General features: G+C 34.8%; 2 protein-coding genes across 2 annotated transcripts; one reads left to right on the forward strand and one right to left on the reverse strand.

Moving 5' to 3' along the window:
• The first annotated feature begins 2748 nt into the window (after positions 1-2748).
• On the forward strand, positions 2749-9513 carry LOC100925179 (zinc finger protein 260). Its single transcript, XM_031962094.1, has one exon. It carries the CDS (start codon positions 2982-2984, stop codon positions 5202-5204), a length of 2223 nt encoding a protein of 740 aa, XP_031817954.1. The 5' UTR covers positions 2749-2981; the 3' UTR covers positions 5205-9513.
• A 10738-nt stretch (positions 9514-20251) lies between these two features.
• LOC100924920 (vomeronasal type-1 receptor 1-like) lies at positions 20252-21218 on the reverse strand. Its single transcript, XM_003766538.4, has one exon. It carries the CDS (start codon positions 21173-21175, stop codon positions 20252-20254), a length of 924 nt encoding a protein of 307 aa, XP_003766586.3. The 5' UTR covers positions 21176-21218.
• Positions 21219-22681: the final 1463 nt, after the last annotated feature.

The raw sequence follows: 22681 nt of genomic DNA on the forward strand, positions 1-22681 counted from the left end.
TTTGGTAATACTGTATTACTAATGAATATCACCAAATGGCAATTGCAAGGTTCATGGAAGGTATAAATGGGTTTTAATATGTTACTAATGAAAAATTATATAAATGAATAGAAAGGCATTTAATAATTTATTACCGCCCAGGTACTGTGCTAAATAAATAGTAAGGGTGCAAATAAAAAATTAAGGCAGTCTCTGTTCTCACCAAGCTTATGTTATAATGGGAGAGACAATACATAGAATATTATGTTGGTAAAGTAATGCTTTTTTGGTAAAGACAGTCACAGATATATAGTCAATGTAATGGTAGGACAGACAATTGACATGTGTTTTTCAGAAATTTGATTATAGTTCTGATGTCAAGAGATAAAAAGGTGACCAAGTCTATGCACAGTAGCATGTCTGGAATTAGCACAGATGAAATAGCGTAGTCAGATTTGGGGCTGGCTAGACATAGTGAGATCTGGCCAGTTTGGATAGTTTACCCCCAGGTCAGAAGGACCAAAATTTAATGAAGGCAGACATGATTTGCTAATCAAGTTTTTAAGTTAATAAATGAAGCTGGAAGATGTAGTTAATAAGCTGGATCAGATATAATAAACATACTCTTAATAAGGTAAAATTCAGTCATTTAGCTTTAGTACTTAATTGTCTATTGAACATCTTAAACTGGATATTCTATAATTAACTCAAATTGAGTATATCTAAAACAATTCATTATTTTTTTTCTCAAATACTGACTGTTTTCCAAATTTCAGAGCTTAATATTTCTGCCTAGGCATCATCATTATATCATATCATTTGCCCAAATTTGCAATCTTAAAGTCATCTTTTTACTCCTTTTTTTTACATCACTTTGCATATCCAGGCAATTGCCAGGTTTTGTTCTATTTATGTAACATCTTACATCCATTCTTCTCTATTTACTTAACATGATCACCACTCTAGTTTAGGTTCATCACCTCTTATTTGAAGTTTTTCATTAATTTTTTAATTGTCCTCTCTGCCTCATCTCTCTCTCCAATTTATCTTACACACAACTGTGCCATAGATTTTATTTTTCTTATTTTGAGCTTAATGGGGAAAAAAGAGGCTATATGAAACTGTGAAATTCAGATATACAAATTATTTAAAAAAAATATATATATATATATATATAATGAAATCATCATGTTACTTTCAAAGCTGTTTTCTGTGTACTTCTGACCTTAGTGAATTTAAAAATATTCTTGAGGAATTTTTTTTCTTGGCAACACCATTGCTAGCTTCTTCTCACTTTTTCCTTTCCCCCAAATGAGTGTGTGTGTGTGTGTGTGTGTATCTATAAAGTCTTTGTTAACTTGTTTACAGTTAAGTCAAATAAATCTATTCACTTGCCATGTTCAACATCGTATATTCATTTTCTACCTTGAGTTCATCATTGCTCTGTGAAAAAGTGGGTCTTCTAAAAGTTGTTATTGGACAGTATATTGATATGAATTCTTTAGTCTTTCAAACTTGTTTTTCTTTACAATTTTGTTGCTATGTAGATTTTTCTCTGTTCATTTCATTTTATCAATTTAGTTCATGTAGATTTACTTATATCTCTGAAACTCTACATCATTTCTTGTGGTATATTTCATGACATTCACATACAGTGTTTTCTCATCTTCTAGTTGATAGGTACAAATAGTTGTGTATAAGAGAGAGAAATGCTAAAAATATTTGTGTGTATAAGGTTATTTGGAGTATAGACCTAGTGGAGTTTTAAAAATATGTACACTTTAATGATTTGGGGATTATAGCTTCAATAGTTTTTCAGAATGATTGAACTACAGTCTACCAATTGTAACAGTACCAGTGTACCTATCTTCCCATGACCTTTTCAGTAATTATCAATTTCCTTTTTAAAAAAAAAAAATTTATTTTGACCAAACTGAGAGGTAAAACAATTAATTTCTTTCATTTAAATTTTTAAAAATATTAGTGATTTGAAATATTTTTTCTTATGTTGTTGATATGAGGTTATGAGGTTTCTTTAAGAACTGACTTCATATTCTTCATATTCATATTTCGAAAAGAGTGGTTGTCCAATACTGTATGACGATCAATTCTGATGGATGTGGCCCTCTTCAACAGTGAGATGAATTAAATTAGTTCCAATAGAGCAGTAATGAATTGAACCAGCTACACCCAATGAAAGAACTCTGGGAAATGAGTATGAGCCAGTATATAAAATTCCCAATTCATCTGTTTTTGTGCGCCTGCATTTTTGATTTCCTTCACAGGTTAATTGTACACTATTTCAAAGTCTGATCCTTTTTGTATATCAAAATAACTGTATGGACATATATACATATATCGTATTTAACATATACTTTAACATATTTTACATGTATTGGTCAGCCTGCCATCTGGGGGAGAGGATGGAGGGAAGGAGGGGAAAAATTGGAACAAAAGGTTTTGCAATTGTCAATGCTGAAAAATTACCCATGCATATAACTTGTAAATAAAAAGCTATAATAATAAAAAAAGAATGGTTGTCATTTTTATATATTTGAATCAGTTCCTTGCACATTTTTGATATTAGAATTCTATGAGAAACTTCCTGTAAACATTCCCTCCCTCATTTAACTATTTAATTTTTAATTCTATTTTAGTTGTATTGATTTTGTTTGTGATATTTATTTTCTATTTTACATAATCCAAATTGTTCATTTTATTTTCTTTTATCTTCTATTTATGGTTTTAAAAGGTTCTTTCTTCCTTGTCTATCTAACTTATATTGTGACTTTTTTATATCTCAATCATGCATTTATTTAGAATTTATTTTGCTATCCTGTGAAATGAGGGTCTGATGACTACCTAATTCCTCTTTTAGATTGACCATCATCGTTTCTGATGGAAGAAGCAGAGTTGAGAATTTTTTTTTAATAAAATTTTTTTTTACCAGAAGAAATATTGACACTATTTCCTTATTTCTTTCAGATTATCTTAGCCTGCAAATGAACTCATCTTCAAAGCAGACTAGTTGTATGGAAATAACCAAGGAAGGATTCAGAAAAGAAGTCACCTGGAATTCTAAAATGAGAGAAATTTGGGAATGTGATATCAAATTAGAGAGGCAAGAGAGCAACCAGAAGAAACAATCCAGACAAGTAATAAACACTCCCAGAAAAACATGTGATGATTATAATACATTGGTGGAAAGTTTTAGCCCAGGGTCAGTCTTTGTTCCACAACAGAAAGTTACTACAGGAAAAGGTCTCCTTAAATATAATCGTATCTCTTTAGGGAAAAAGCTTTCTAAATACAATAAATATAGGAAACCCTTTAGTTACCACTCAGACCTTATTCAATTTCGAATAACAAATTCTGGAGACAAATCATATATATGCCATGAATGTGGAAAAGCCTTCAGCCAGAGAAGATACCTTATTGAACACCAGCGAATTCATACAGGACAGAAGCCCCATAAATGTAATGAATGTGGAAAAGCCTTTATCCAGAGAGGAAACCTTACATCTCATCAAAGAGTTCATACAAGAGAGAGACCCTTTGAATGTAAAGAATGTGGGAAAGCTTTTAGTCAAAGGGGTCACCTTACTGAACATCAGAGAATTCATACTGGAGAGAAACCCTTTGAATGTAAAGAATGTGGGAAAGCCTTTAGTCATAGGGGCCATCTTGCTGAACACCAGAGAATTCATACTGGAGAAAAACCATTTGCATGTACTGAATGTGGAAAAGCTTTTAGCCATAGAACATCCCTTATTTATCATCACAGAATTCATACTGGGGAGAAACCCTTTAAGTGCAATGAATGTGGGAAAGCCTTTAGTCAGAGGGGAAACCTTACTGAACATCAGCGAATTCATACTAGAGAGAAACCCTTTGAATGTAATGAATGTGGGAAAGCTTTTAGCCACAGGGGTCATCTTACTACACATCAGAATATTCATACTTCAGAGAAACCATATCTTTGTAATGAATGTGGAAAAACTTTTAGTCAGCGAGGAAATCTTATTGAACATCAGCGAATTCATACTGGTGAGAAACCCTTTGAGTGCAATGAATGTGGAAAAACCTTTAGTAGAAGGGGATATCTTCCTGAACATCAGAGAATTCATACTGGAGAGAAACCATTTCAGTGTAGTGAATGTGGAAAAGCTTTTAGTCACAAAGGAAGTCTTACTGAACACCAGAGAATTCATACTGGAGAGAAACCTTTTCAATGCAATGAATGTGGGAAAACCTTCATCAAAAATTCGCGTCTAGCTCAACATCAGAAAATTCATACTGGAGAGAAGCCATTTGAATGTACTGAATGTGGGGCAATGTTCAGCCAGGAAGAGAAACTTATTGAACATCAGAGAAGGCATGCTGGAGAGAAACCTTTTGAATGTAAAGAATGTGGGAAATTCTTTAGTCGGAAGGGTTACCTTACTGAACATCAGAGAATTCATGCTGGAGAAAAATCATTTGAATGCAAAGAATGTGGGAAATTCTTTAGTCGGAAGGGTTACCTTACTGAACATCAGAGAATTCATGCTGGCAATAAATCCTTTGAATGTGGTGAATGTGGAAAAGCTTTCAGCCAAAGGAAATACCTTACTCAGCATCAGAAAATCCACACTGGAGAGAAACCCTTTGAATGTAATGAATGTGGAAAAGCCTTTAGACAAAGGGGACACCTCACAGCACATCAGAGCATTCATACTGCAGAGAAGCCCTTTGAATGTAATGTGTGTGGAAAAGCATTCCGACAGAGAGGAAGTCTCACTGAACATCAAAGAATGCATGCTGGAGAGAAACCATTTGAATGTAATGAATGTGGGAAAGCATTTAGTCACAGGAGCAGTCTTACTGAACATCAAAGAATCCATGCTGGAGAAAAACCTTTTGAATGTAATAAGTGTGGGAGAGCCTTCACTCACAGGAAATCCTTCATTTATCATCAGAGACTTCATAGTGGAGAAAAACCATTTGAATGTAATGAATGTGGGAAAGCCTTCAGTGACAACTCTTATCTTACCTTACATAAGAGAATTCATACTGGAAAGAAACCCTACAAGTGTAATCATTGTGAGAAAGCTTTTAGCCAGAGAGGAAACCTTACTGAACATCAAAGAATACATACTGGAGAAAAACCCTTTGAATGTACTGAATGTGGGAAAGCCTTTACCCACAGGAAATCCCTTATTTATCATCAGAGAATTCATGCTTGAGTGAAATTTACTGAGTACAGTAACTGTGGGAAATCTTTTAGCCACAGCAGATACTTTAATTCATACTGGTGAGAAGCTTTTTGAAAGTAAAAATATGAAAATCCTTTTGTCTATAAAAGGAAGCTTAATGAATATTAGAGGATTTATACTGCAATTATGATAATCCCTGATATTATCAGAAACTTTATAATATTAAAAAATTATATATAAGTAATGCATGTGGGAAAACCAGTAGTAACTGAAGGCTTAGAAAGCACCAGATAACTAATTATAGGAGAGCCTTCTGTTATTTACTTTAAAAAGTTTTAGAGTAGTTTATCCCTCATCATATGTTAGAGACTCCATATAAGATTATCAGTAGAATTGTGATGCCCTACATAGAATCGTTTTGGACCCAGGAAAACCAGAGTTCTAGTCATGCCTCAGACAGTTACTAGCTGTGTAACTCTGGACGAGTCACTTTATTGTTCTCAGCCTCAGTTTTCTCATCTGTAAAACAAGGATAGCACCTACCTCACAGGATTGGTGTAAGGATCATATGAAATCAAATAGGATAACATATAAAGTGTTTTTGCATACCTTAAAACATTATATAAATGCTAGCTGTATGTAATAATGTGGGAAATGCATAATGAAGCCCTGTCAGGTTTTTTTTTTCCTTTAGGGAAGGGAGAGAAATACAGACAGTTGTTGCTTTCCATATGTGTGCATTATGTAAATATGACTTCAGATGGGTGGGCAGCAAGTCCTCAGGACAGGGGTCCTCTCCAAGCACTGAAGCCCCTCTAGCTGTGAGAACTGTAAGCACTGAAGCAGCTTGGGTTGCTAGGACGTAGTTTCAGGAAGAAGGAGAAGTCTGCAGAAAGTAGATGAGAATTTTCTGTATTAGAGAATTAAAGATGGCAGAGTTTGTCACCTCTGAGGTCTAACTTTTCTTCCTATAATATATACTAGCTGCCATCTGATGGCTTAATTACGTGAATTAGTATAGCCAGCGTTTGCGTGCAGAAATGGGATCTAAATTACAATATATTTTTTAAACTATTCAGTAAAGTCACTGAAATATCATATAATTATATCTTTTGTATTCTTTAAAAAATAATCTAGTTATAGTTAAGACATAATCTTAAAGCATATTACATTGGAAAAGAACATCAGAGATAGCCTTAAAGGACCTGAATTAAAATTCCTCTGACATTCCCTCTGTGACATAGGACAAATCACAACCTCTCTTGTGACTGTTGGTTTGGTTTTTTTTTTTTTTCATCTGTAACCTAAGGGGGTTGGACTAGATGGTCTCTAAGATCCCTTCACACTCTATATCTATGATTGTTATAAACTGTTAAATAGAGTTTTCTCAATAAAAAAAAAAAAGCAAGTCAATGGTATCAAACAAATAACAAAAATGCCCTCTTTGATTTTATTTGCCCTTCAGAATTCTTTCTTTTGCATGATTTACCACTGTTGCTGCTTCTGCTGTTTTAATGTTATTGGAGAAAGCTCTGGACTAGGAATCAGAAAAAGGAGAATTCAATTCAAATTCCATTTTCTACACTTTTAAGTGGTGTGACCCTGTAAAGGTCATTTTTATCTTTTTGAGCTTTAACAGTTTTATCTTTAAAATGGGGTGATGATAATACTCCATAAAAGCCTTTCTCTGGTACCTTGTGCCATGAAGATCACCCTGATTTCTCAACAGGGCAGTGTAAAACAAAGTGATTTCTGACAGGTTATACAAAATTGAAAATACCTCATGACATACTTTAATCTTTCTAAGGTACAGTATGATTTAAGTATGTGGAGGATCACCAACAGTATTTTGGTAATTTGTTGATTAATTTTGTGGTCATAGTTGTTCACAAAACAAAGCAAAAATATAGCCCCCAATCTTGTAATTTCCCATTTGCTTCTAAAAGAATGGTGGCAAAGTCATAAAAAATGTGACAAACAGTTTTGACAATTTTTATGTCACATATAAACTTTAACTGTTATTGCTATTAATAAGAAATTATTAGTAATTAGCAACTTATTCTTTATCTTTTCTTCCTTACATTCCCACTCCTGGCACTGATATGACTTTTTCTTGAAGATAACACATCTCTCATCTCCTGAAATGCCTTTTTTCCCTTCTCCTTGTCTCCTAGTATAGTAAGTATTACCAACAAATTTCTCATTCTCCACATTTCCAAATTATCCCTTTGAAGTTCATGGTAATTGTATGACCCTAACCCAGTCATTCTACCAATCTAGTTTATATTCAGATGCACATTTCAGCATTTGACATATCTTATTCATCCCATTTTTAGTTCTCTTATCTTAGATGTTTAATACTCATATCTGAGCTTTGTTTTTTCCTGGCCTCTTAATTCACCAGTGCCCTCAACTACTATGACCTCTTTTCACTCTGTAGTCACTTCATAGAAGATAGTCTTTTTTTTTTTTTTTGCCTCATCATGAAAGCTTTTCCCCACATGCAAGTGCCTGAACTCTGACATTTTCCTTCTTGCTTACTAATTTGAGACTCAGATTTGAAAGGTTCTTGAGCAATAATGTAGTCCAGTCCATTCTTGAATAACAACTTTGCAGCAGGGCTCCATAATTAGGGATTATTTGCCTTTTCATTATTTTGGATAACTTTTTCAATTGGTTTCCTTGGAAATATATATATGTTTTATACTATTTTAAAATAATATTAAAAAAATAAATTGAGATGGGCTTCTTCAGATGCCAAAAGAATCTAAACACGCACACGTAGTGGTTATCATTTACTGTACAGGCAAACCCACTACTTTGTGAGACAATCCATTTAACCAATGGATCACTCTAATCATTAGGAAGTTTGTCCTTGTGTCAAGCCTAAATTTCCTCTTTGTGACTTTCATTCATTGGTTCTAGTTCTGGTTTTCTAGAGCCAATTATACTTACTGGTTTTAACCAGGATAATACCTTTGTGAGAGCCCTTCAAGTACTTGACCATTAGCATATTTCCTCTCTTTTTCTTAAGCTAAACATTTCCTCATCTGGCAGGAACTTAAGACTTTTAAATTAACCTTCTTGTTCATCTTCTTTGGACACTTTCAAGTATAATTACTTTTGCCTTAAAATGTGATTCCTGAGGGCAGGTGGGTGGCATAATTATATGAATAGAGTATCAGACCTGGAATCAGGAAGAATTAACCTTCCTAAGTTCAGATCTGGCCTCTGGAGAAGGAAATGGAAAGCCACTTAGTATTTTTTGCCAAGAATGCCCCAAATGGGTTCACAAAGAGTTGGACATAGTTAAAAATGACTGAAAAAAATTAAAACAATGCATTATATGTGATTTGACTGTCATATAACAATCATGCTATCATCATCCAAGGTTTAAATACTATGTCTCTTAACAGGTCCTAATTCGGTATTTAGTTTCTTGGAGGTTGTACCAGTCATAGTGTTTCCTAATTTGAAGCTTGAAGTCAACTACAAGCATCACTTATTTTTCAGATGAATTCTTTTTAAACAGTATTCCTCATTTTGAATTTATGAAGTTGCTTTTTAAAAAGTCCAAGACTTTACTTTATTAAATTAAATCTTTAAAAAATTCTCTTCATTCTATTATGTATCACTTTTCACTTTAAAACATTTGACGTTATCTCAGAATCTTAGGGGTGGAAGGGATCTCATAGGCCACTAATATCAAGTTCCTGGACAAGAATCTTCTAAGCAGAATTAATTTACCCATGGTCATCTTGTCTGTTTGAAAACCTTTAGAGGATGGGGTCACTTTGCTTTATGAAAAAAGTCATTCCCTTGGTATTGCTCTGATTTTAAAGAAGTTCTTTTTCTTAAATTTTATTTCTGTCATTTCCACGCTTTACTCCTCTGGGATCAAGTTGAAGATATTTAATCTCTCTTAATTCAGCCCTTCAAACATTTCAAAACAACGTTTCTTTCTTTCTTTTTTTTTTTTTTTTTTTGGCTAAATATCTCAGATGGCTTCAATCAGTTCCTCATCCATATACTATCTCTATTCGTTGTGGGTAAGTCACTTACACCTTGGTTTCCCCATCTATGAAATGGGAATAATAGCAACTACATTGAGTTGTTGTGAGGGGCAAATAAAATATTTTGTATTTTGTACATAAAATATTTTGTAAGCCTTTGTAAAACTTCAGCTTTAGGATTTGTCCTTCCAGTGAGTACTCTTTCTTGACTGATTACCTGGGAAGCTAAGTTGCATAGTGAATAGAGGACTGGGCCTAGAATTATGAAGACTGAGTACAAATCCAGCCTTACACACTAACTTTGTGACTCTTAACTATCTGCTTCAGTTTCCTCATCTATAAAATGTGCTGGAGAAGGAAATGGCAAATCCACTCTAGTATCATTGCCAAAAAAAAACCAAATGGGGCTATAAAGGCATACACAAATGAAATGACTGAACAACAACAAAGGGACTCTTCTACAGCACCATAATTTGAAAATGTCGATTCTGTGATGCTCAACTTATATTTCAGCTTTCACATTCATACTTCACTACTATTTATATGGAGCTTTGTTGGCAAGGATATATATATATATATATATATATATATATATATATATATATATATATATATTTGCTTTTTAGTATGTTATCCACATTTTCCATAACTTTCCTTTCAAGGAGCAAGCGTCTTTTAATTTCATGGCTATTATCACTGTCTGCACTGATCTTTGAGACCAAGAATATAAAATCTGACACTGCTTCCATTTCTTCCTGTTTCTTAGGCAGTGATGAGATGCCATGTTGCCATGATCAGTCTGATAATTTTTCCTACTTCAATTGAAGTCTGAATTTTTCAATAAGAAGCTCATAATCTGAGCCACAGTAAACTCCACATCTTATTTTAACTGGTTGTGGAGAGCTTTTCCGCCTTTGGTTGCAAAGGTTATCAATTTTATTTTATTAACCATATGGCGATATTCATGTATAAAGTCACTAAAAAGTATTTGCTGTGACTAGCAAGTTATCTCAACAAAGCTCCATTATTCTCTGTCCTGCTTCATTTTGTAATTTAAGGCTAAAATATTCTAATTATTTCTTTTTTTCCTATCCCCAATGTTGAATGTGACATTTTTGGGGCGTTATTTCTAGAAGATCTTGTAGGTCTTTACAGAATCGAGCAACTTTGCTTCTTTGGCATCAGTACTTGGAGCTGTGATAGTGAACAGTTTTCCTTGAATTTGAACAGTCTCATAATTTTTTAGATTATACCCCAGTACTGCATTTTCCACCCTTTTACTGACTTTGAGAACTATTCTATTTCTTCTAAGGGAATTTTGTCCAAAATAGTATATGTAATGATCACATAAATTAAATTCACTCATTCCTCTCCATTAAGTTCCCTGACATCCAAGATATTAATGTTTAAACTGTCTAGCTCTTGTTTGATCATATCCAGTTTATGCTGGTTCATAGAGCTTACATTCCAGGTTCCTGTGGCATATTGATCTTTCAGCATTGGCTTTTCCTTTCATCACCAGATAGACTTAGAGCTGAATTTCCTATCTTTTGCTGAGTGACTTCATTCTTTCTGGAGCTACTTGTAGTTGTCCTCTGCTGTTCCTTAGTAACCTGTTGAACATCTTCCAACTGATGCCAAATCTGTTACAATTTTAATACTGTTCATGGGGTTTTCTTGGCAAAGACACTGAAGTGATTTTCCATTTCTTTACTCGTTTTACAAATGTGGAAACTAAGGCAAACAGGGTAATGTGACTTGTTCAGTATCACATAGGTAATAAGTATGTGAAACCAAATTTATTTTAATTTGCATTTCTTTTTGTATTAGTGATTTTTTTTTAAATCATGTTTTCATGTGGTCATTTTTAGTTATTCTCTTGACAATCATTTGTTTGTGACATTTGACCCCTTAACTATTAGGGAGTGTCTCTTGGTATTATGGGTTTTGTCCTTTGTATTTGAAGAGGACCAAAATGACACCCCCATGTTAGGGTGAAAATACAGTATAGCTGATCAGACCAATACAAGCATTTAGCAATTGTTAACTTAAAAAAAAAAAATTAAAGCAAGTTTCTCTGACAAAGTCCTAATTTCTCAAACATAAAGAGAACTGAGTCAAATTTACAAAATAAGAGTGATTCCCCAGTTGATAAATGATCAAAAGATGTGAACAGTTTTCAGATGAAATAAAGGCATCTGTAGTTATATGAAAAAATGCATTGGAAAAATGATTGGAAAAATGCACATTAAAGCAATTCTGAGGTAGTACTGATTAGATTAGCTAAAAGAATAGAAAAAGGAAATGAAAAATGGTGGGGGGATGTGAGAAAAATAAGACATCATGCATTATTGTAGAGTTGCGAACTGGTCCAACCATAATAGAGAACAATTTTGAACTTTGCCAAAAGAGTTATAAAACCAGTGAATGCAGTTTGACATAGCAATACCACTATTACATCTGTATCCAAAAAGAGGTTAAAAAAGCAAAAAGGAAAAGAACGCATATGTACAAAAGTATTTTATAGCAGCACTTTTCTGTTGGCAAATAATTGGAAATTGAGGAAATGTTCATCAATTGGGGCATGACTCGGCAAATTGTGTTATGTAATTATAATGGAATACTATTGTGCATTAAGAAATGATGTGCAGGATGCTATCAGAAAAACCTAGAAAGACTTCCATGAGCTGATACTAAGTAAGATGTGCTGTGTACAAAGTAGTAGCAATATTGTAAGATGATCAACTGTGAAACACTAAGCTATTCTCAGCAATACAATAATCTAAGACAGCTCTGAAGGACTAGAGAAAGAACTGATGGTGTTTGAATACAGCTTGAAGCCTACTTTTTAAACTTAATTTTTCTTAAGTTTTTTGTTTTTGTTTTTGTTTTGGTCTATATTTTCTTCATAACATGACTTGTGGAAATATTTTGTGTGACTACACATATATAGCCTAAATTAAATTGTTTTTCCAATGAAGTGGGGTGATGAGGGAAGAAGGGAGAAAATTTAGAAGCCAAAGTTTTAAAAAACGAATTGTATTAATTGTTTTTACATGTAACTGGGGAAAAACAAAATACTAAATAAATGAAAAAAAAAAAGGCTGCTCATATACCCAGGGACTGACTGTGGCATCTCATTGTTGCTTTGGTCTCATGAAGAGGTAACCTTATGGCGTGGGTTACCTGTGTGCAATATTGTGGCTATAGCTTCCAAAGTATCCCTGCCTGTGGCCATAGGACTTTGAGGTAGGTAAAAATGGTCTCTTTCTTTTTTCCCTTGCCCTCTTCAGCAGTGTTTTGCTTCTCCTCAATCTGTCCTCCTCTTTTATGGCCCTTCCTCTCTTTATTATCCTTTCCCCCTTCTATTTACATTCTCCCTTCTATTAGCCTCCACCTTATCCTTTTCCCATTCTCTATTTCCCTGTAGGGTGAGACAAGTTTCTAAATATGTCTGATATCATCTCTTTCGAGCAAAATATGATGAGATTAAGGTTCAAACAATGCTTATTACCCTTCCGTTGCAAACATTTAATAGCAATCAAAACCAAAAATAATCTGTAATGAAAACACCACCTTTAAAACAATATTAAAACAACCAATGCATAATTTAAAAATAAAATTTGTGATGTCGGCATCTATTTTAGGGGATAGAAAAAAAAGGGAAAAAGAAGAGTGACTTCATTGGCTGTTTAGATTTTTGGCTGGGAGAAAGTTTGCTATCAATGGGACATTTTGCACATTCTGATTATCACTATCTTGTCTACTTTAGTTGGATGAAGATGCTGTATCCAGACATAGTGAAGACTATTTTTCTCACCCTCCAGCTTAGAGTTCATAATGCATTCCTATTATTTCCCAGAATAGGGAGGATTGTAAATACTAAGATCCCCAGATAACTTTTAGTAGAAGACAAGAGTAAAGGCCTATTTCATTCTTCCTTAATTTGGGTTTCCTTGCAAGATAAGCTCCCGTACAATTGGTATCTGAAATTATACAATACACATCACAATAAACATCAACATTAATATAATAATGATTAACTCAGAATCACAGATAATCACAATAATGCATTCTCACTAAATGAATATCAACAATATAATAGCCATAGCACAATACAAAATATTGCTCAATAGGCATCTTCTATGACTAAAAGTCTAAATTACATGAAGAATGAAAAAAAATGCTATCCACTTCCAGAGTATAAATTGACAAGAGTCTGAATGTAGCTTAAACTTTTAAAAGATTCTTTAAAAATAAACTTTTTAGGGGGGGGGGTCTATTTTCTTTTTACAATATGACTAACTATAAAATAGTGTTGCATGATTACACTTGCATAATCTATATCAAATTGCTTGCCTTCTTAATGAGGGGGAGGAGAAAGAATTTGGAATTTTAAAAATTATTGATGTTAACTGTAATTGGGAAAAAATCAGAATTTACAAATATAATTTATTTGAAGCATATAATACAAGCATATTACAAAAGCATAAAAGTACTCAAATATACATAAGAAATAGTAAAAAAAATTAAATATGCCTTTTATTTCTAGTTTCAGCAGAATGCTTATCACATATCATGTACTTAAAATATTTTTTGGTTAATTCATATCAATAAACCTACAAAATAAGCAAATATTCAAAATGCAAAATCATGCACATATAATGGTAAAGCTAAGCATAATTAACAGACTAATAATGGTAAAAGACCAGTATGTGAAAAATAGCAGTAAAATTTTAAAAGAACATTTCAAAATGGAAGCATACTTAAAGCACATAAAAATATGTCCAGCAAAAACATATGGAATTAAATGAAAGGCATAGAATGTATGTTTAAACATTAGCATTGCAATCTGGCTACATGTGTAAGCATTCACCAATTTCATCTGGGACATACAGGTTAGTTCAATTACTAGTCAGATTGTCATATCATTTCTGTGACCTTACTTTTCTCCTCTAACTATCTGTGCTAGTCATTGCTGTGGGGTCATTATATTCCTCATTGTGGCGTTGTATGTATATTCAGATATCTATAAAAATTAAGTGCTAGTGAGAAAATGTGTTTTCTGATTTTAATCCTCTTCCATAATTTGAATTGATAGAGTACACAGAATTTTCAAATATCTAAAGTCTGATATCTGATATTTGGTAACTGAGCTATTATCTAATTTAGGCAGTTTTTGTATCATTAGTGAGTATTCACTTTCACAAAGAATACACCAAGTTGAGCATCCTTCAGTTTCAACTTGCTCATCATGGAGTCCAAGTGTGTGTAGTGTTTTCTTTTGAATAATATAGATTGAAAAGCTGCTGGCCAATCTATATTGACCTTTTCCAGTCCATCCTACAACACACCTTGGCAAAACATTGTGACTGTTCCAAGTTGCAATGGAGATTTCATGTTGAAGAGGAAGAGATAACATGTTTGCAATAAAAAATAGCTTATGACAGATGATGTTATGAGGTCCAAATGCTTCTAAGGTATAAATTGATGTTATATAGTGAGAGTAAAGAATATCTAATGAATATTTCACATGATACATGGATACTTTATAATGTTTCACAACTAAAGGAAAGTATAGATCATGGTGAATGAATATTTCTGTTATTTCATGGCAAAGCATGGATATATTTCTTCAAGGATGAATAATTTTATTTGTTTGCCAAGACCAAATTGATGAAATTACAAATCCTTTGATATGTTTGAGGTAATCATTAAATTAATATAAATGAATGGGCCTAGCTAAAACTTAGAAGTCTTGAGAAGTTTGATTTATCTACTTGTTTGTGGTACTCTCTTGAAGTAAACTGCTAATCATTCAAACTCTACTGCATCTCCATTGGGCTGACTACTTTGTTCAAATAGCAAATCTATGCTTCCCAAAAAGGCTATGTTATGGAGAACCCACACAAGGCAAGCATGAGATGCTGGCAAAGGACCATCATCAGAGAAGATGCTATGCTCTATAAACAAAGTGTAATGAAATTAATTCAGATGCATGAAGTTAGAGAATCCACTCCAAATGCTCATAGAGAATATTTGTGTCTAACCTGTATTGGGCAGAACATTCTGAGCTCATAATTGGTTACCTACTTAGTCAGATACATTTTAATTTGACTCTAACATAATGATGTCATTTTGATCCTCTTCGAGAATATAGGACAACAACCAAGGTCTGGCTAGACTATGGTTTTGAAGTCAAATTATTGTTAGAAGGAACACTGTGCCATGTAGTGGGTGCCTTTAATAATTATGATTTTATTATTCCTAAATTGTAAATTAGGAAGAAAGCATAAAATTGGGGGTAGTAGATATTTAAAAAATAATATTTGTTTGTTAAGAGAACATAAGATGGCCTTGAAAAACTAGCAAAGCTATTTTTACAAAGTTCAAATGAACACTGGAGATAATTTTTTATCAGATATTTTAAGGCTATAACTTTCCTCTAATTTGTTGTATTTAGTTCTTTATGTGCTTTCATAATGTTACTGGTAGTGAATACTAATTAAAAACCTGAAGCTATTTACCAAATGAATTTTAAAAATATTTTCCCCCAATTAGGAAGTAAATAAGAGGAGGAGGGAGAATTGACATAGTGTAGGGTAGCAACAGCAAAAAATGAAAATAAACAAAAGAGATTCAGTGAAGCATTTTGGCAGGAAAATATGCAAAAAAAGAAGGGATATCAGACAGAACTAGAGAAGTGACATGACATATAGAAATTGCAGACTGAAAATATTTCATATTTAAAAGGAAGCCATACTGAATATAATAAGAGATCTATAGTTTGTTGTTCAGTCCTCATTTTTCTATTCTGGTAGGCATATGGCATTCCTTATATTATTTGATTTTAAGTAAGGCTTAATAGATCTTGAGAATAAATCAATAAAATAGCAAAAAGGACATGATTTAAAAGTGGATGAGTAAGGATTCAGGAGAAGAATGAAAAGCAGCAGAATATAATATGAAGAAAGAAAGATGGAGAAGGATCCAAATAAAAGTAAAGGTAGAAAGTCAGTGACACATGTGAAGGAAAGGGGTGAAGTCATAATCCAAACCAAAAATATTTATTGAGAATGTACTATGTGCAGATGCCATGCACTTGGAATACAAAAAAGGCAAAAAATCCCCTGCTTTCACGCAGTTTACAAACTACTTTGGGACACAATGTGAAAATAATTATGCACAAAAATGATATATACTCGATAAATTAGAGATAATTAACAAAGAGAAGGCAGTATTATTCAAAGGAAATCCAGAAAGGCTTCTTGCAGAAAATAGAATTTTGCCTGGGCCTTGACAGAAGAGAGAAAATTGTTGATATGGGGAAGAAGGAGTAGAGAAATACATGCATTGATTACAGGCAGGGAAATGGTCAGGGTTGAAAACAGATATATTTTGCTAGAGGAAAAGCAACTCATTGTGACTGAAATGTAAAATAGGTGGAGGTGAGTAAGGTTTAAGAAGCCTGCAATACAGGAAAAAGGCAGATTATGAAAGACTTTAAAGCCAACCAGATGATTTTATGTCCAATGTGGGAGAAGCAATAGAGTTTTTTTGACCTGAGTCGTGTGCCTTAGAAAGATCAATTTGAAAGCTGAGTTGAAGATAGATTGGAGTAAGACAAATAACCAGAGGTGATGAGATCTATATCGGGGTGTGGCATTATAATGCAACAAAAAGGAATGTATGAAAGAAATGTCACAAAGGTAGATTCCATAGCTTTGAACAATAAATAGTATGGGATTGAGAGAGAAGGGGGTGTGGAGGATGATACCTTGTTCCAATCCTGGGTGACTGAGAGGATAGTAGCACCTACAAAAATAATAGGAAAATAAAGATGAGAGACATTATTACGATGGGAAAAATAATGAGTTCAGTTGGGATAGCTTGAATTTAAGATGCTTTCAAAATATCCAATTCAAAATGTCCCAAATTCAGCAAACACATTAGACTAGGAGTCAGGATAGCTGTAAGGTTGTGGGGGAGGAATAAAGAGATCTGGGACTCATTAGCATAAAAATGGTGGATGAATCCATGGAAATTGAGATTACCAAACTAAATATTGTATATTCTTTGTATCTGAAGAGGACAAAATGACATTATGATATTGAGGGCTAGGCACAGTGTGTTTGATTGAGTGATAAGACTAATATGAGATCAGAATCAATGGTCAGGCACAAATAGTCCATATAAACATTTGAGAAAGCAAGTCTCTAAATATGGGCATTTCATGTTTCTTTGGAACTACTGTGATTCTGTTTTGCTCATAGATCATAGCAACTTCTTTGATATGGGCATACCATGCTGAGCCTTCCTGTGCTAACATCTCCCATGTCTCATAATTAATATTAAAGTTCTTTAAAAAGAACTTGAGAGTGTGCCCTTAGATCTTTTGACCTTTCTGTGCTTGTTATGTTCACACAAGGTCCTCCTTAAAATAGTCTCCTAGATAAACAGATGTTTGGCCTTTGTTCTCTGTGGCTTGTCCATCACAGCTGTACTCTCTGAAGTAGAGTTTTAATGCTTGACAGTGCAGCTTGAGAAAGGAAATTCAATATCCAGTACATCATCTTTCTAGATAATCTTTAGTTCTTCCTAAGCAATTCAAATAGAAGTAGCCACCAGAAAATCTCTGTAGATTTTCAAGTTGATAGACAGACTGATACCTCTTCTCTCCCACATTTTCTTTTGGAGCCTTCAATTATTGGTATAGCTCTGCCAATGTGTGCATTATCTATAATGGATATTAGTGCAGAGGTAAGTGAGATTATCCATAACTTTCAAAATTTTTCATTTGCTCTACTTAGTGATTCCACATATGAATTGTGCAATGTTGATTGGGATGAAGATCATTTGTTTTCTTGTTAATTGTCAGATTAAAATTAATACAACCAGCAGAAAATTGATCCATATTCTTTTGCATCTCAGCCTCACTGACTAGACTGAGAGCACAATCATCTACAAAAAAAGTTGTGCACTTTTCTCTCTTCACTTTTCTCTTGGCTTTTGGCCTTTTCAAGGTGAATAATTTACCATCAGTGAGGTAGGTGACTTCAGTGTTTTTTCTTTGAAGCTCTCTGAAAACATTGCTGAAAACATCAAGCTAAAAAGCATGGAAGCAAGTGATACATCCCAACTCCACTGCATTAATGACTGGAAATACACAAGAGCGTTGTTCTTTATCCAAAAATCATAAAGGCATACTCTCATAAAACTAGTGTACAATACTGATGAACTTCTCCAGGCGATCAAATTTCACCATGATTTTCATGGTGACAATATCAAATGTTTTGGTCAGGTTGATAAAAATTATGTATAGATCTTTATTCTGCTCTTGAGATTTCTCCTGGAGCTGTCAGGAGGCAAACCTCATATTAACTTCCTCTACTCTCTGTGAAGCCATATTAACTTTTGAGTAGATGGACTTCTTCTAGATGAAGGATCAGCTTATCAAGGCAAGAATCTTGTTAAAAGAAATATCCCTTTTTCATTGTCACAGGAAAATCTATTTCCTTTTTCTTTATAGAGCTGGACTATGGAGACCTCCTTGATCTCCTGAGGGATGACCTATTCTAGCCATATAACTCAGAAGATTTTAGTTAGCAACTATATGAGCAGTGGACCTCCTACCTTGTACAGCTTGGTTGGGATGGAATTAGGACCAAGTGCTTTGCCTCTTGAGAGGATCTTCCTTAGTTGGAAATTCAGCTAAAGAGGATTGACTGCAACATTAGTTGATCAAGTCTGTTACTGAGGTACAACAGTCTGTTACTGAAGTACCTCTTACTGAGGTATAACAGACCTTTCATGCTAACCTTTTAATTGTTTTTGTCTGGAAAATTATTCACCCTGTCTATATGGGTTCTGCTGCTCCAGATGTGGTTTTATACCAGCATTTAAAAGCTTTCACAAAAATTTTGGGGCAAGTTGAGTTGCTGCCTTTTCTCCTTCATCTTGTTTTTGTCCCCAGGTATCAATATTATTATATCCATCTTACAAATGATGATACAAGTGAATTGTTCTGCCTTATATAACAACTAAACACTTGTGGCACAATTTCTTTTGAGGTTTTCTTGACTCTAAAGTTCATAACTCTGTCTACTACATAACTTAACTGTATAGTATCAGGATTTTATTGTGGGGATATGGTCATTAATCTCTTCATTGTCTTCCTCCTTAATATCATGGCTAATTTGAGAAGTAGAAGAAGCCACGGGTTTTTTCTTTCTTCTAGGGATTCTTAGTGCTAACTGAAATACATTGTATAAATAAAATGCCTCGATGGAAATTGAATGAGGACCACATTCTCTGAAATGCATGGACATCTCTTGTCCAACCCGGGACCAGTTATCTCGAGAGATCTGCTCCTCCTCTACGAACCAAGGGGAGATGCAGTTTAATATACCCACAAATCTCGCTATCTGTTCCCAAGTTATAAGTAACCCATGTATTTCTATCAGCTTAATCATGCTTTCTATAGCACCACTCTTGGGTGGGGTTGGGGGCGGGGATGGAGAGTCTTTAGCTAGCATTTGTCCCATTTTAGCCAAAAAAAGATTACTGGTTTAGTTTTTAAGAAAATAAGTTCCTTATTTGTCTATTAACAATACTCACCCAAGTTCCTGGTCACCGGAGACTTCTTCAGTCCTTGGTTCCCACCGTTGGGCGCCAAATGTGAAGATCGTGTATTTTTAAATGGACAGGAGACAGGAATTCAGGTTAGGGGAAAACCGTCAGTCTTTATTCTCAGTGAAGAAGGATCAGAGGTGGAAGAGAATTGGCGATAGCAATGTGTGCAGCTGAGTCAAGAAGCTAGCTCGACCAGCAGCCACACAACCAGCAGCTCGGAGTCTCGAACCCAGGCCCAATCTCTCCCAGCTTCTCTTCCTGTCTCTCTCTCTGCCTCCACCCACCAAAATCGTCATTTCCTATACAACACATCAGGATTTGCACGGAGAGTGGGCAGGGACCATTCTTTATCCAATCATGTATATTAATAGAGTATAGCCCAATTACTCTTTAGCCTCACATACTTGGGACCTCAGTGCATCAACTCAAACCTCAGCCCATTACATTTATCCTATTCCAAAGAATCAAGATGCATTTGGGGATTTGAGAATCACTGACAATTAGAACAAAGGGACTACAAGCTGAAAAACAGGCAGACAGGAAGGTAGAGACATGAATCAGCCAGAAAATTGGCTTCCCAAATTGTAGATGCAATATTAAAACAGAATTCAGAGAGTAAAAAGATACAAACATGCAGACCAACAACAGTGTGATTTGGGTGGCTCTGGTCTCAGGGGATCTAATAAGTGTGAGATTATTCCCATGTATATATTGGACTCTCTGGTGGTGTCTGTATAAGACAAAAATTATATATCCACTGGCCCCTGCCATGATTACTATACAAAAAACATCAGGAAGAGAAATTATTAATACATATAGTGCATAATTAAATAAAACATCAATTGTAGCAGTACAATAAATTAAATCAATTCTTTCAGTGGTGTTATTGCTTCCCATTTGGGCTTTGAAATATAAAAAATAATAATAATTTGTCACCAGATGAAAAGTCCAGCACAAAAGACAAAACAGGGCCATACATTTTGGGACTCTGACTTTGAATTTTGACAACTTGGAGCTTCTGGGACTTAAAGTGATGGCTTGGAAACCACTTAGGAGGCTGGTGGTGCAGAGAGAAAGGCCTCGTGTCACTCGATGAAGGTAAAACACAAATTTACATCCCATATCATTTAGGAAATTGTTGAGCCCCAAAGTAACCATTGTCTGTGGGATCCCTTTGGAGAGAAGCACCAAATTATTGACAAAGGCCAAGTGGCAGAGAATCAAGTCAATGGGCCTCACTCTGAGACCAATGAAGAAGATGATGGTATAAAGGCCCAGGAGGAATGAATTCCCCAGAACACCAAATACAATCTGAAATAGAAAAAAGAGCCCAACTACCATGCCATTAAAAACCATTTTCTTTCTGTTGCTGGGAGATAAATATCTGTCAAAGCCAATGGATCCTTGATTTTTCAGAAGTACAAAGCGTAGAAGTTCTTTTTTGAGAGGATGAGTAACTTTACTTGTAAAACAGAAGTCACGACTTCTGGCCAAGATGGTGGCGAGGAGGCACACAGCTGTGTAAGCTCCGCATTTTCTCTCAGAATCCATCTCATTACAAGCCTCTGAATTAATGCCTGACTGAAAAAAAACCCCACAAACAGTTACCAAGAGAACACATCCTTGAGATTCGCCAGGAAAGGTCTGTTTTTGCTCGAGGGCGGGACGGTTTTAGATTGGGCACAGGCTGAGGACAGGCAGCGGCAGCAAGAGCTCGGCAGGCAGCTCACAGCCGAGAGACCGGAGGGGGTTGGGGTGTGATCTCAGCCGTCTCTGCGGGGAGAGCTCCACTACAGGATTAGATACTTTGCCCTGGCAGCAAGTCAGTAGCCCAGCAGAGAAGCTAATAACACTGGGGGTGAAGAATACAACCCCAAACAGCTGGAGTTCCTTGGGACCTGGCCACCCCTCCCCCACAGCGTCTCAGTACGTTCTCAGAGTCTCAGAGTGCAGGCGCAACACAGTCCTGCTAGAGCCTCGCTGCTGCCCCCCGCAGTCTGTAGAGGAAGCTCGGTAACACCACCCAGCCCCTCCCCGCAAAAAAAGCAGATTCCATTTGGGTTTTTTTTTCTTTGCTAGTTTGTCTCTGATTCTTCTCTGACAAAATGAGCAAAAAAAAAAGAAAAGGACCGTAACTATTGACAGCTTTTATACAGACAGAGAGCAGACTCTAAACCCTGTGGAGATAAAACAGATTATCTCCAGGTGAATCCTAAAGAGGAGATCATCTTTTCGAAAGATGAATCCCATAGAAGAATTAAAAAATCCAAAGAGCTAAAGAAAAATAGAAAGGAGAGGGAGGTTGGCAAAGGTCTGAAGCTTCCAATTTAAAGACAGAGTGGATAAAAAATCAAATCCTTGAAAAAATAGGATTAGGAATTAAAACAAAAATAGCTCACTAAAGAAAATTGGGAAAGGGGAAAACATTTAGAGAACAAATTGGACTTAGAAAAGATATAAAAAGGGAAAAAAAAATACTTCATTGAAAAATCAGAACGACAAATGGAATTGAATGGAGGAGACACAAAAAGTTAAGCAAAAGCAAAAAAAATCAAACAATGGAAAAAATTGAAAATTTTGGGAAAACAACAGACCAGAAAAAAAGGTTAGTAGAAAATCTGAGAATTATTGGACCCCCAGAAAAAATACGATGAAAAAAGAGCCTGGACATATTTTCCAGGAAATCATCAAAGAGAACCCCGAAGCTAGAAACAGGGTAAAATAACATTGAAAGGATTCATCAATCACCCACGAAAGGGATCCTAAAATCAAAACACCGAAATATAGTGGCCAAAGGCCAAACCCTCAAAAAAGGAAAAATGCCCAATTCTAGAAAAACCCAATTCAAATATAGAGGAGCCA

This window comes from Sarcophilus harrisii, chromosome 3 (assembly GCF_902635505.1).
Source record: "Sarcophilus harrisii chromosome 3, mSarHar1.11, whole genome shotgun sequence".
NCBI classification, from domain to species: Eukaryota; Metazoa; Chordata; class Mammalia; order Dasyuromorphia; family Dasyuridae; genus Sarcophilus; species Sarcophilus harrisii.